This window comes from Tiliqua scincoides, chromosome 3, assembly GCF_035046505.1.
Source record: "Tiliqua scincoides isolate rTilSci1 chromosome 3, rTilSci1.hap2, whole genome shotgun sequence".
Classification (NCBI taxonomy): domain Eukaryota; kingdom Metazoa; phylum Chordata; class Lepidosauria; order Squamata; family Scincidae; genus Tiliqua; species Tiliqua scincoides.
In genome coordinates, this window is record NC_089823.1 from 41,216,120 (window position 1) to 41,230,002 (window position 13,883).

General features: G+C 43.3%; 1 protein-coding gene across 1 annotated transcript; it reads left to right on the forward strand.

The window, feature by feature from the left end:
- The first annotated feature begins 564 nt into the window (after positions 1 to 564).
- On the forward strand, positions 565 to 13,362 carry TAGLN3 (transgelin 3). Its single transcript, XM_066621077.1, has 4 exons — positions 565 to 744; positions 1,926 to 2,100; positions 6,295 to 6,397; positions 13,007 to 13,362. Exons 1-4 carry the CDS (start codon positions 565 to 567, stop codon positions 13,146 to 13,148), a joined length of 600 nt encoding a protein of 199 aa, XP_066477174.1. The 3' UTR covers positions 13,149 to 13,362.
- The last annotated feature ends 521 nt before the right edge of the window (positions 13,363 to 13,883 follow it).

The window sequence follows — 13,883 nt, forward strand, 5'->3', positions numbered from 1 at the left end:
CGCCCCTGCTTTGACCCTCCTCATCTGTGAGGAGAATCAAATCAATACACCCTTCTTGAAATCACGATGCTCCCACAACAGCAGTACCAGGAGCAGCAGAAGGTTGAAGCAGCCGGCGTCTCATCTTAAATTTTGCCCACAATTCTTGCTTCGATGGTCCCTGCATTTCCAGACCTAGATCATTGCTGAGAAAATCTTCACCCGCGTCCCTGGAAGGATTGCTTAAGTTTTCCTGTATAGTCTTTTTGTTGTTGTTGTTCTTACAACACGTAGACCTCAGGATTAGCTGGCAGTTCTAATGTTAATCTCAAATGCTTGCATCCCTGCCTCCTAGAAATAGCAGAAATCAAACTTGCAACCTTTGCTGAGCTTTGATTTTAAAAATCATTAAAACATTTGGTACTCAAGTAAAAGACAGGAGCTGATATTCTTGTGATGCTTACAGCGTTTTTGGGGGAATTGCATTTGGGCTTCTTTAGAATCGTTTTCCAGGATATTCTGAAATAGATGCTCAATACTTCATCCCATACCAATTAAATAAAGTGGTTTTTCTTCTTCCTAGAGATGGCCAACAGAGGACCGAGCTATGGCTTAAGCCGGGAAGTCCAGGAGAAAATTGAACAGAAATATGACCCAGAACTGGAGAGTCGGCTGAAGGACTGGATTATCATACAGTGTGATGAAAATACAGAGCATCCTTCTCCCGGAAGGGAAAATTTTCAGAAATGGTTAATGGATGGAACAGTAAGTAATAAATCTGATATGACGTCTGTTAGCGATAATAACATTTTGTGTACAATGACATTTGCTTCTTAACTTTTGCTATGCTCAGCTCTATTAGCTAAACGCTTACTCATGGGGAAACTGGCCCAAAATGCTTACTGTACTCCCTAACACTTTGGCACCTTGCTTAGTTGGAACTACGCCCTATAGAAGTCATTAGTCATTAGACCCAATCCAATCCAAAGCATGTCAGAAATAAGCCCCTTTGAGTTAAATGTGACTTACTCCAAGGTAAGGAGTGTAGGATTGCAGCCCAAGTAATGGTTTTAAGACTGGACCATAACCTTAATTATTCCACTTACGATTATTATCTCTATTTCTAAACCACCTTTCTCTGTTTAGGACCCAAGCCAGGTAACAACTCTAATAAAAAAAAGAAAAGCATTTAAAACAACTATATATTATGATCAGCAGATCTGAGAAAGAGTAGTGACCCTATATGAATACAGACAGATGGATGGGTATGTTATGTAATATGGTAACTAGAGATGACCCCTTTCTCTGACAATTATGACAGATGTGTTTTGTTTTTTTAATCCAAGATTTTAAAGATGGGCCTTATCTTCTTTAGAAACCAGCTAGTATTGTTGTTTCGAAAGAAAATTGTGCTTGTGTCATATTCTTGATCTGCCCCTGGAGAGCAAAGTCATTCTGAACCCTGTAAATAAATGGCAGTTCACTCATTTATCGGAGAAGGACAATGATGCTGTCATTTGCATGGAAGATGTAACTCTTAGAAATTATTGAGCTTGTGCTACTATGTTTTTAACAGCATTCCCACTGACAGCACTTACAACTGGGCTCAAGCTATGTTTTGCCCTCCCACGCAACTGTCAATTGTTATGCAACCTCCAGCGAATGATTTGATTTTGTCCGCTCGAGTACATCTATGCACATTTGGTCCAGCTGTAAAAATGAAAGTTCTTTGGTTAGCATCTTTAACATATTCACGTCTAACATGTTTGGAATAATTTTCGGCTGTATGCATTTTGGTGTTTTTGTTGTAGAAGATTTACTTCTACGAGTGTCACCGGAGCACATGTATAGTAAATCAAATAACACATATTGTGTTCAGCTTTAGTCGACTGGAACTAATTGATTTTTTTCCCCTTTCAATTCTCCTTCTATCTTTAATCTCCCAGCTGCTGTGCAAGTTAATAAACAGTTTACATCCCAAGGGAGAAGAACCCATTCCAAAGATCACTGAATCAAAGATGGCTTTCAAGCAAATGGAGCAAATTTCTCAGTTCTTGAAAGCTGCAGAAATCTATGGAGTAAGAACAACTGATATTTTCCAAACAGTGGATTTATGGGAAGGTATGCATACCTGTATATATGAGCTTTTTATTGATGTGGAAGTGGCCTTTATATATTATACCACCTAGATTGATGCTAATTATGCATTTCTCCAAGGGGAAAATTCCCTAATGTCATTACCTTCCTCTCTTGTTTGTGCTGCCTCAGTACAGTATCTGTGGTTTGTTATCTTCTCTCAGAGATTTCTATTTTTCCAAGACTAAATGGAATCTGTTGTGATTGAAAGATGCATAAATGTGACGGAAAGACATCAAATCTAAGAACACTGCTTTAGTTTAAATAGTTGAGCACGAATAGCAAACTGTGTTGAAATGAATACATCAATTTCTAAGAATGATGGGCTGCCTCAACCTTGGAGACAGGATGGGGAGGCACTTGGGGTACATTTGTGCCCCACCCTGGGCAGGGAGACACAGGCACCAATTCTAGATGGCATTGCTCAGTCTCATGGAGTGATCTGGGTTGGGAACAGGATTTGCTAGGGTGAATCACAAGGAGGATTTCTTCAATTCACTTCCAGCCTGTTCAAGAGGTCTGAGGCCTCTGCTTAGACTTCAGTAAGTTTTACATTGCTTTTAGCTAACTTCATAATGCTGTTGTTGCTGTCACAGCTGGTGGTTTGCTTCTAGCAGGGGCTTAGCCTTTGGAGTGGGACTGGTTTGAGCATCTCAGAACTTGCCCAGCCCTTAATGCCATCTCCGTAAGAAACCCGGGGGCTTTGGATGTTCTAAACCAGGACAGTAACCAGAAAAGGTCCTGTCACACCCAAGAAGATGGCCAAAAGCATAGAATCCACACACATACACACCTCATGATCGACCAGTGTCTACTACGAGTTCATCCTTCTAGGTAGTCTTCTGAAGCTAGGCCCAAATCCCTGTCCTTGTATGTCAGTCCAACGGGCATTACGGTGAATAAGATTATTATTATCACACACATGATCCAACAGCTTAGGTCCACTATTGTGAAATGTTGTGAGGAAGTAAGTCATTAAATTTTCTGTAAGAGGATATTTCTGTTTCTAGAAAAACCTATGGGTAACCATAGTTACATGTGGGAAAAATAGCCACTTCTCATAATAGATCCTATATGCAAACCCTCTGCTTTTTAGAAAGGAACAGAATATCCTATAAAGCAATGGTATTCTAGCATCCTGGAACCTTTCCCGATTGACTTGTTTGCTATGACACTCTTACACTGGAACCCAAATTCATTGTAGAAGATTTTTGGAGTATGTTTTAAGGATCCTGTAGTTCATGCTGGGCGCTGGGCATGTTGTTAAGCTTCACCATTGTTTCTTGGAAACTGAGAGTACATTTTAGAACTCACTGAGCAGTCCCATAAAATACATTCCAACCAAGGTCAAGAGAGCTAGACAAGCTGTCTTTCAGAAGTCTCATCCACTATTATGAGAAACCCCATGGTATTCCATGGTTCCTTGGCACTCAGTTTGACAATTGGTGTTCAGCATCACCAATGGATATGTGTCTGGCTGTCCTGAAAATCTGTAAGGAAGGGAAGCCCATTTCTTCTTGCACAGTTTATTCCATTGTTGAATGCCTTTAGGTCCTTTCCAGTGCGTACTATAAAATCTACTCTTCTATATAATTTAAATACATTGCTTGCTGTACCCTCAGTTAATTGGAGTCAACAATTTTCTATAATATTTTCTTTACTAAACAGACTAGCCGCCCTGGGTCCCTTTCAGGGAGAAGGGCGGGATACAAATAAAGTTGTTTATTATTATTATTATTATTAGCCCATTCTTAACGAAATTCCCTCTGCCAATGCAGCTGCACCAGTGGAGTACATACAGCATCCAGGGGGGAGGGCAGTCCTGACGTCTCCCCAAAGGAAGGGAATTTTTGTTCTCTTCTCTTGGGGTAAGCCTCTGCTACCCCAGTGGATCTCCTTGGATCTGCACCAGCTATTTCACTGGTGCAGAATCGAGGAGAGTAAGGGAGAGAGACCAGGGGAAGAAATGGGGTTAGGATCTTGGCACATACCAGTGCTACCAGAATCCACTCCCTCCCTCTCCATTCTACCTACTGTCCACCCACCTCCCTGTCCAGACACTCGCCTGCTCTCGCCTTCCACCCTGTTCCTCCCATTTCCTGCCCCTGTGCTGGGTTACCTGTGCTTCTGATAGTAGCTGGCTGTGGCAGTGTACCAACAACACCGCTTCTGTTTGTAGCAGTGGTTCCAGAATGGCAACTGGCAGCATGGAGGCACCACTTTGGATTGGGTTGTGTGTTCCTTAAGTCTTTCTTTATAGGATTTGTCTTCTAATCTTTTGTCATCTTTGTTATTCTCACTTAATTATTTTTAGCTTCTGAACTAAATAATTATTTACACATACATTTCTGGAATATCCATTCCTGAATATCCATTCATTGCTATGGAGACTGGGCAGTCTCCTGGCTCCCTGGCTGATAGCAAGCAAGCAGCCCAGCAGCAGCAATTGTTGCCTCTTCTGCACTGAACTATGCACTTGACCTCTCTTTCAGCCAAGCCTAGTCCTATTCTTCCTGCTTCCCCAAGAAATGTATGGAGGTGCAGGGAGGTGGAGGCCTAGATTGTCTCATGGAGATGCTCTAGGCGACCCTCTCCTCATACACTTCGCCCTCTGCCCGCTTTCCAAGCTTTTCTAGTTAGGAAGCTGGGCAGAGGAGTTGAATGTAGGAGAAGTGGGAGAACACAATGGAGGAAGTAGAAAAGAAGAGAGGGGTGGAAGAGCAGGTGCACTTGTGAAAAAGAGATGAAGCAGCAAATAAGGAGAGAATTGGGCCCAGGAGGAGAGCAGGATTGACAGAGCAGGCCTCTGTCACATTCGAACCCCTCCTCCTGGCTGACCCGGCATTACACCGGACTTCCTAGATTTGTGCCAGGTATATTGTATGAGTGGATCCAAGAAGCACCTTATGGGTGGCTGGTGCATTACTTGTGGTAAGGGAAAATGTAGCCCCTTACCCCAAGGTAACCTCTCGCTACCCCCTAAGCTGCTTTGGATGCAGCACACATCATGCAGCCTAGCTGCACCAGCACAATTTAGGATTCGACTATTAGATCCTTCCCCCCCCCTTTTTAATTATTTCTATTAATTTCTGTTTCTTTCTCTTGTCTGACAGTTGACAAACCTCCTATGTCCTCCTTCCTATGGATTTGGGATTTTAATGGAAAACTGCAGACTTGTCTGTTTCAACACATTTATCGTGCTTTGTGGGTTATCTGTTAAACCTGGGCTATTGAAATTAGGTGTTGGTCCATATGGTGTTGGTCACTTAACTGAATTATTTACAAGGCTATATACAGCTTCCCAGCAGGGCTTTTAAGACAGTCCTGCAACAGAGTTTCCCTCTCCCTTCTTGAAGAGATAAGAGGAAAGGAGGAGGCTCAAAGCCTGTATGTACTTAAGGGAATAGTGTAAAGTTAATTAACTCTGCCTGAAATGCCACATGCCTTGTACATTGCAGATACGAAGTGATAGTCATAGCCAGAGAGTAGTTAGGAAACTCCAGCAAATGGCCCTAAAAGATGTGACTACTAGCTTTGACAGAACGGATTAGTGATCTCTTTCTCTGTATACACCGGAAGCCATTTCTGTTTTGCCTTCTTGGGACCAATTCAGCAAAGGGGAGCTCAGTGAGCAGGATAATAAAAATGTGCTTGTTGGTGCACTCCATGTTCCTCCACAGAGGGAATGTTTGGGTGCTGAGCAAGAATGTGATATTTATATCAAAACTACAGAACGGTTTTAATTATGGAAGCCTGGTGCAGGATTGGAGGACATTTGATGTATTGATTTGATTATTAATTTTTCAAATCAATACATCAAATGTATTAATTACTAATCAACAAGAATTCTGTGTTTTTGAACTAGAATGAGATCGCTTACTATTTCAAACCTCAGAACTGGTTGTGGTTTATGGTATGCTGTACATGTAGCAAGGAATAACTTCTGCCTGGCAACTTAATGAGCTGGCCCATGCCATATCCTATCCCCTTTCCTAAAACTTATCTGCCTGCACAAACCAACTCAAACCAGTGATATCATTGGCGCAGGTCTGAGTTGACCCATAGTGGCTGCTGGGGCAAGGAGACAAATGATCCTGTGGAGACCACCAGCAGCAGAGCGGGAATTTAGTTAGGAATGGGCTGTTAGAAATAATGACGGTTTATTTTCTGCCTTTTTAGGGAAGGATATGGCTGCCGTGCAAAGAACTTTAATGGCTTTGGGCAGTGAAGCAGTCACTAGAGACGATGGATGTTACAAAGGGGATCCAGCCTGGTTTCACAGGTAAGGATCAGTTTAGCTGTTCTCTGGGTCACCTGAGGACAACTTTCAGGCACAGATTAAAAATGTAATTTTAACCAAACGGTCCCCAGCTCTGCCCAGGAATTCATGCTGACAATATCTTAGCACAAAATGGATTTAGAAAATATGCCTGGGAGACTTTCAACCATTTCCTTGTTGTCCTGGAGCGTCTCTTTAAAAGTGAGATTCTTTTAATTCAAAGGCTTTAAAAACATGTGTTCCTGTTTTTAAGGATTATTTCAATACATTTGTTCTGATTTATTTTCCTTTATGTCTCCAAAATATTATAGAAGTGAAACCAGTATGGGATTCCCAAATGCTTTTGTGGGGAATTTGTGCACAAGTACAGGAAGCAGGAAGAACCATAGTACCCCCTGGCATCCCTAAAGGCCACTCTTAATTTCTTATGGCCCATCATGCAAGTGGATGCCTGCATGAATGCGCTCAGCGCCTTGCAGCATATTCATTTATTTTTCAAATGGGAGATGAAGGCATTGTTACTGAGACCAATAAGTCATCTATACCTGCAGTTTGTGAAAAAAATTACTTTGTTGAGCTAGAAGCCATACATCTCTGAAACCATTTTATGTGTGTGTGGGGGGCGGGGGGCGTAGCTAGCAAAGGAAAGATTTATAATCTTATATTCCTTAATCAAGGATCAGCTTGAGAGAGGATTGAATAAACTGCTGTTGACAGTGTATCTGCCCTTTTCAAAGTGCTTTCCCACACATTCAGTTAAAACACATATCTGCTGCATTTAAACCTATGCACAATACCCTTTTGAGTATCAGTAGCTCAATATCATTCTGTACTTGGTAGATTTAATGGAAGAAGCTTTGTTGGGGCCAAATAGCCTCATTACTCTTTCTCCTTTTTCCTGGCTGTGTGCTGCAGAGCAAGAGTGCTGAGACTGAATAAAAGAACAATAAAAAATGGCAACAAAAAAAAACAACACTAAACAAAAATGAATCACAAAATGTGGGACCATTAGGGTTAGTCACAACTTTCAAAAAGGATTATGTGATGAACAAATGAGCCCTCCCACTGTTGAGTTTGCCCATCGAGGGAACACCCACCTTTAAAAGAATGTTGAAAGCAAATAAATCACAGGCATTGGGGGAAAATGATGCAGGAATCTGTTGCTTGCATGACTCATCTCTAATCACATCACCAAAAATATTGTTATAAGTGCCTGTGATACTCTCCTTGAAGATAATGTGATACACATAACACTGTGAGAGAGGGAGAGTGTTAGATTTTCCCAGGTTACAAAATGTTTTGTTTTGAAAGTGCAAAATTGGAGATGCTCCAGAACCACAAGCAGGAAGATGCGTGGGCCATGCCCAGTATAAGGAAAAAAAATGTGCATTGATTGCACAGTGAATGGTTGTTCCCTGAATGTCTTGCTCAGAGATAAATGCATTTTGTGATTTCCTAAGTCTGTGATTAGAATATATATAATCTCAGTGTTCATATTATGGGTGTACATGTTCTTGTTTTGCATAATTTATCCTTCCAGGTTTACAAGCTGTCAAAAAAGTTAGGCCTGGGGGGGCGGGGTGTTAAGGCAAAGATTGCCAGAGACTGGGCAAGATTATGGAAGTTGAGATCAGTTACCAGTAAGGTTGGCCCAGTGTTTAGTACCTGTTTGGCCGTAGGTTGAAACAGTGATGTGATGAAACAGATGGAAAATGTCCATCTATGGAAGTGTAAATTTTGTGAATAATAGATACAAGTACAACATCAGGCCAATTAGGCAGTTTGAAATTTGTAAGTAACTTTTTTCAGGTGATTATCCTTTGGGTATGTTTGTCTCACGTATATACAGCCCTAGGAGCACAAAATTTTAAAAAATAATACACATAATAATCCAAACAAAAATCAAGCTATGAATACCAATGCTGACAGGTTTTACCCAAGCGCAGTTTAAGAGTTGAAGCTATTTTAGTACAAGAAAAATGTGTCAATATAAACAGTTATTTCCAACTCGTGATTTAAAGCTGGGGGGTGGGGCTTAGGTTTTGCCTGTGTCTCACCCACTTCCTGCTTCCAAGCTTCCTGCCTTTCCACCTATCTGCCTTATGGCTCTAGCAGCAGCAGCAGCAGAAGAAAACTAGTGAACCAGTTCCCTCTCTGCTGCCCTACCCAACGCAGGCATGGAGTCATGTCTGGCCCAACCATGAAGCCACGTGGCACCACTTGCATCAGGGCAGCTGGTGGAATGAGTGGCAGATTTAGGATGCCCTTCACCCTGACATCTTCTCCCTCTAACCCACCGCAGATGCAAGCTGCACTGGTCTGCTTCCCAGTTGCTAAATGCAAGCGGGAATCTGATCATCCCCTTCCCTCCCTGTGCTCCTTCCTCATCTGGGGTTAAAGGGCTTGAGTCCCTATAAGCACCATGCAAGAAAGGAGCACATCATGACCCCCTCCCTTTGCTCCATACCCATATGACATTTGAAATTTAAAGGGATCTGTTCCCTTTAAACCCTGTGTGAGGAGTGAGCACAGTGACAAGGTGTGGAGTAAGGAGCACTGCTGGAAGAAGAAGGGAGGAGAGAGACAAAGAATATGTTCTGGATCACTTCTCCTTTCCTTCTTGGTGCATATGAAACACCAAGTAGGCAGGGACAAGTGATCTGGGGTCCACCCTCTTCCTCTTACCTACTGGGAATGTGATCTGCATCCTGCCTGATTGATGCTTCTTTTGGATAAGAGCAGAAGCGGTGCAAGCTGGGAACACAGTCATTGGGGGGACTGAAGAGGCACAGGGACATGCTGCCTCAGGTGCCAAGAGGTCTTTGGCCAGCCCTGCACTGGGTCACTGCAGTGTGCCAGGCACAATATTTCTGACCCAAAACAAAAGCACTGGAAAGACTGCCTCCCCAAAATTCCAGTTTGCCTCAGGAAGAAAGATATAAACTTCCCTTTTAAGTGAATATAAATCAATATAAAATAGACCACCTTTCCTGGAGAAATCTGGAGAGTGCTGGTGTTATTATTTTTAACAGGTTTTGGGACAAGGCTGTTCATTTTTGTCTTAATCTAGCACAGTGGTTCCCTACCTGGGGTACATGTGCCCTGAGGAGTACTCGACAGAACCTTTAGGGATACTTGGAAAAAATATTGAATAATGGTAGAAGAAAGCAGATAGTGCCCCAGAATGCCTTGCAAGGGCCAGCAAGGTAGGAAGGAAAGCAGCTGGCTGGCTGCGAAAGCCCCACCAATAGCTAGTTTTTGGCCATCAATTCATATATGAATCGGTGGTTGAAAACCAGCATAGTAAAAAAAACTGGAACATAATGTGGAAAGTGATCAATCACCAAGAATTTCTCAGGACACATCTGGTGCAAAACAGTGAAAGGGCACAGTCTTCAGTTCTTCAAACAGTTAAAAAGAGAAAATGTTGTGATGAATACATGAAGTATGGGTTTTAATATATAGATAGGAGACGAGGTCATATATTATTATGAATATTAATTACAAACATTTTTGCTAATATGAGAAGTAAAATTTATGGAAATGGGCTACCAAGAGATACACAAGTGAAAAAGGATGGGAACCACTGATCTAGCAGATAATTTGGGTGTCCACTTAAGTGTTTTGCTGGATGGTAGCCAGATTACTTAAGAGCTCAGCCATTGGGAAAAGCGTTATATTGATTTGGCCATGCTAAAAAAGCATTTTTTCTCTATTTTATGGGCATGTCCGATGCATCAAAAGTTACATTCCAAGGTGATCTGGTTTTCTGATTGTCACGATGGGTGGGAACCCATCCTGGATGGGATCAGAATTTGTCTGGTAAAAGTCAGTCTTTGATGAAGCTTTGGACGGTTTGTCAGTCTTTGCATGAGAGGGTATGGCATTCACCATAGTCAGTAAGATATAAATGAGCATGAAATTAAAACACAGAGCAAGCAAATTTTCAGAGATACAGGCATAACCTAACTATCCACAGGTTTTTTTTAACCTGTGGTTTTATTTCAACACAATGAGGAGGGCCCTTTAAATTAAAGGGAAAAAGCTATTTAACAATAGTCTCATTAATACACGGAGGAATACACGGTCAGCCGCTGTGACGTGTTTGTGCAACATTTTGCAGATAAAATCGATCACATTCGTTACGACTTGGATGCCACATTGACAATGTCTGATGATGTCCCCCTGGCAACTGCTTGTCCAGTGTTGTGGGATTCTTTTCAGCTTGTGCAGCCTGAGGATGTGGACAGACTCCTTTGGAGTGTGAGGCCATCCGCCTGCCTGTTTGACCCTTGCCCAGCTTGGCTGATAAGAGCTGCCCGGGGGGGACTGGCTGAGTGGACGGGGAGGGTGGTCAACTCTTCTTTGGGGGAGGGGACACTGCCGCTTGCTTTGAAGCGGGCGGTGGTTCGCCCCCTCCTGAAGAAGCCCTCCCTGGATTCCAATGTGTTGAATAACTATCGGCCAGTCTCCAACATCCCGTTTCTGGGCAAGGTAATTGAGCGGGTGGTGGCGGCCCAACTCCAGAGGGTCTTGGATGAAGCGGATTATCTGGATCCTTTTCAATCTGGTTTCAGGCCGGGCTTTGGGACGGAAACTGCCTTGGTCGCCTTGGTGGATGACCTACGCCGGGGACTGGACAGGGGGAGTGCATCCCTGTTGGTCCTGCTGGACCTCTCGGCGGCTTTCGATACCATCGACCATGGTATCCTTCTGGGCCGATTGGCTGAGTTGGGAGTTGGAGGCACTGTTTTGCGGTGGTTCCGCTCCTACTTGGAAGGTCGGTCCCAGATGGTGGTGCTGGGGGATGCCTGTTCGACACCCTGGCCATTGAGGTGCGGGGTGCCTCAGGGCTCAATTCTGTCCCCCATGCTATTTAATATCTACATGAAACCGCTGGGAGAGGTCATCCGGGGGTTTGGAGTGGGGTGTCATCAATATGCTGATGACACCCAGCTTTATCTCTCCTTTCCTCCAGACTCCAGGGTGGCGGTTGAGGGCCTGGAGCGCTGTCTGGAAGCAGTGAGGATCTGGATGGGGGCTAACAAGCTGAAATTAAATCCGGATAAGACAGAGGCTCTCCTGGTTTGGAAATCCTCGATGCAGGTGCTGGATTATCAGCTTGCTCTGAATGGGGTTGCACTCCCTCTGAAGGAGCAGGTCCGCAGCTTGGGGGTCCACCTGGACTCGCAACTGCTCCTGGATTCCCAGGTGGCGGCTGTGGCTAGGGGGGGCCTTTGCTCAGCTTCGGCTGGTGCGCCAGCTGCGTCCGTACTTGGATCGTGCAGACCTGGCCACGGTGATCCATGCTACGGTGACATCGAGGTTAGATTATTGTAACGCGCTTTATGTGGGGCTGCCCCTGAAGACGGTTTGGAAACTGCAATTAGTGCAGAATGCGGCGGCCCGTGTGGTCACTGGAGCTAGGCGGTTTGACTCTGTCAGCCCGCTTCTCCGGGGGCTACATTGGCTGCCCATTCGTTTCTGGGCCCAATTCAAGGTGCTGGTTTTGACCTTTAAAGCCCTATACTGCTCTGGGCCAGGTTATCTTAGAGATCGCCTACTCCCGTACAATCCGGCTCGTCCTCTCAGGTCACCAGAGAAGGCCTTTTTACAAGTGCCGCCGCCTAAGGAGGTACGTGGGGCGGCGGCAAGAAATAGGGCCTTCTCAGTAGTGGCACCAACATTGTGGAATTCCCTTCCCCTTGATTTGAGAATGGCTCCCTCTCTTGAGTCCTTTCGGCGAGGCCTGAAGACCTTGTTGTTTAACCAAGCCTTCTGACGTTCTGGCCTTTTTAACATCTTTTATATATCTTTTAGTTGCTTTTTTACAGGCCCGATTCCTCTAAGAACTGCTGTTTTATGCTCTTTTATTCTGACTCTTCTGACTACTGTTTTTATGGGTTCTGCTAATGTGTTTTTTAATATGTTTTTATCTGTGAAATTATGTTTTAATTTGTTTTATATGTTGTTAGCTGCCCTGGGTCCCTTTTTGGGAGAAGGGCGGGATAAAAATAAAGTTTTATTATTATTATTATTTATTATTATTAATGCAAGAGAAGGCAGCTGGCTGACAATCCATCAATCATTCTTTTTTCAGGCACTTAGAACAGCTTCACTCCAAGGCAAGCGACCCCTCCCTTCCCCTGAGCACAAAAAAGAAGGATAATCAGTATAAAATTGGTGAAGTGAGGGGTGGTGACTCAAAGTGAAGCCTTTCTAAGTGCTTGGAGAGAGACTGATTGATGGATTGTCTGTCTAATGCCTCTGTCTTACATCACAAAGGTCAGCAAGGCTGTCTTTATATCATCTAGCAAAGGGCCATTGTTTTTTAAATGGATTGCTTTAATGCGATTTTTGCCATCCACATGAGTTCTGGGAACTGAACCCTTGCGAATAATGAGACTCAACCTTTATAGTAGTGTTGCCAGTTTTCCCCTAAAGCTAAGGAAGTGGGGGGTAGGGTAGGTGGGAACACAATCTTCTTTTATTAAAACCAAGTAACGTAAATTATTTATTTATAAATAAATTGCTTATGTAAGTACTCAAAGTGCTATCAGATAATGATTTACGCAACAACTAGCATGTTACCTATATCATGCATCTTGACAGGAAAGCACAGAGGAACCGGCGAGGATTTTCAGAAGAGCAACTTCGTCAAGGACAGAATGTCATTGGCCTCCAGATGGGGAGCAACAAAGGAGCATCCCAGTCTGGGATGACTGGATATGGAATGCCAAGACAGATCATGTAGATCAGATGCCACCTTTGAAACACACACAGAGACACAGACACATTCTACAGCATGGCCTGACTGGGAAGAACCTAGCTAGTTACCGTTCATGCTAAAAATCTGCTTCTATCTATTTTAACGTTATTTTTTTCAGTTGCAACCTTTCGACCTAAATTGTGGGTCTGTGTGCTTGTTGCGTGCCAATTCACACAGCACGCTGGTGCCACATGATGTTTATTTCGGAACTATGCAAAGACTCCGTTTTTCGGTATTTATTTGCGATTTGTTACCTTCTGTACTTGTGTCTTATCAAACTTGTTCTTGCATCTTAATGATCTCGTTCTTCACCCTACTTACGATATACTTTCTTCTAAAAATAAAGATAAGTTGAAAACAAAAATCTATGAAGACTTGCTCTGTAAAGAGGCAAACACCAAACTTGCTATAGAACATAGCCATGTCCTGAATTTGTTGTTCTAAGCATAGGGTTGAATAGACAGAACTTACTTCATGGTACTTGATACAAGGACCATTATGCCAACAAAGCCTAACCCTTTATTTTGGGAGAATTGTGATATTGGCAGATCAATTTTTTTCTCCTTCTAGTTGAAAGTGATTTGAGCAATGTCTGCAAAAAAAAACCTAGCCCAGTGGTTCCCAAACTTTTAGCTCCGTGACCCATCTTGTCCTTCTCTCTGCCATGCTGCAAAGCATTATTGCAGCAGTTTTCAAACTCTCTAGGAGAGTTTGAACTGC

Bases quoted from the DNA above. Each gene is read 5' to 3' on its own strand.
- TAGLN3 (XM_066621077.1), top strand. From the start codon at position 565: ATGGCCAACAGAGGACCGAGCTATGGCTTAAGCCGGGAAGTCCAGGAG. The intron at 745-1,925 runs GTAAGTAATAAA...TTAATCTCCCAG, and splicing joins AATGGTTAATGGATGGAACA to CTGCTGTGCAAGTTAATAAA. The intron at 6,398-13,006 runs GTAAGGATCAGT...GCATCTTGACAG, and splicing joins GATCCAGCCTGGTTTCACAG to GAAAGCACAGAGGAACCGGC.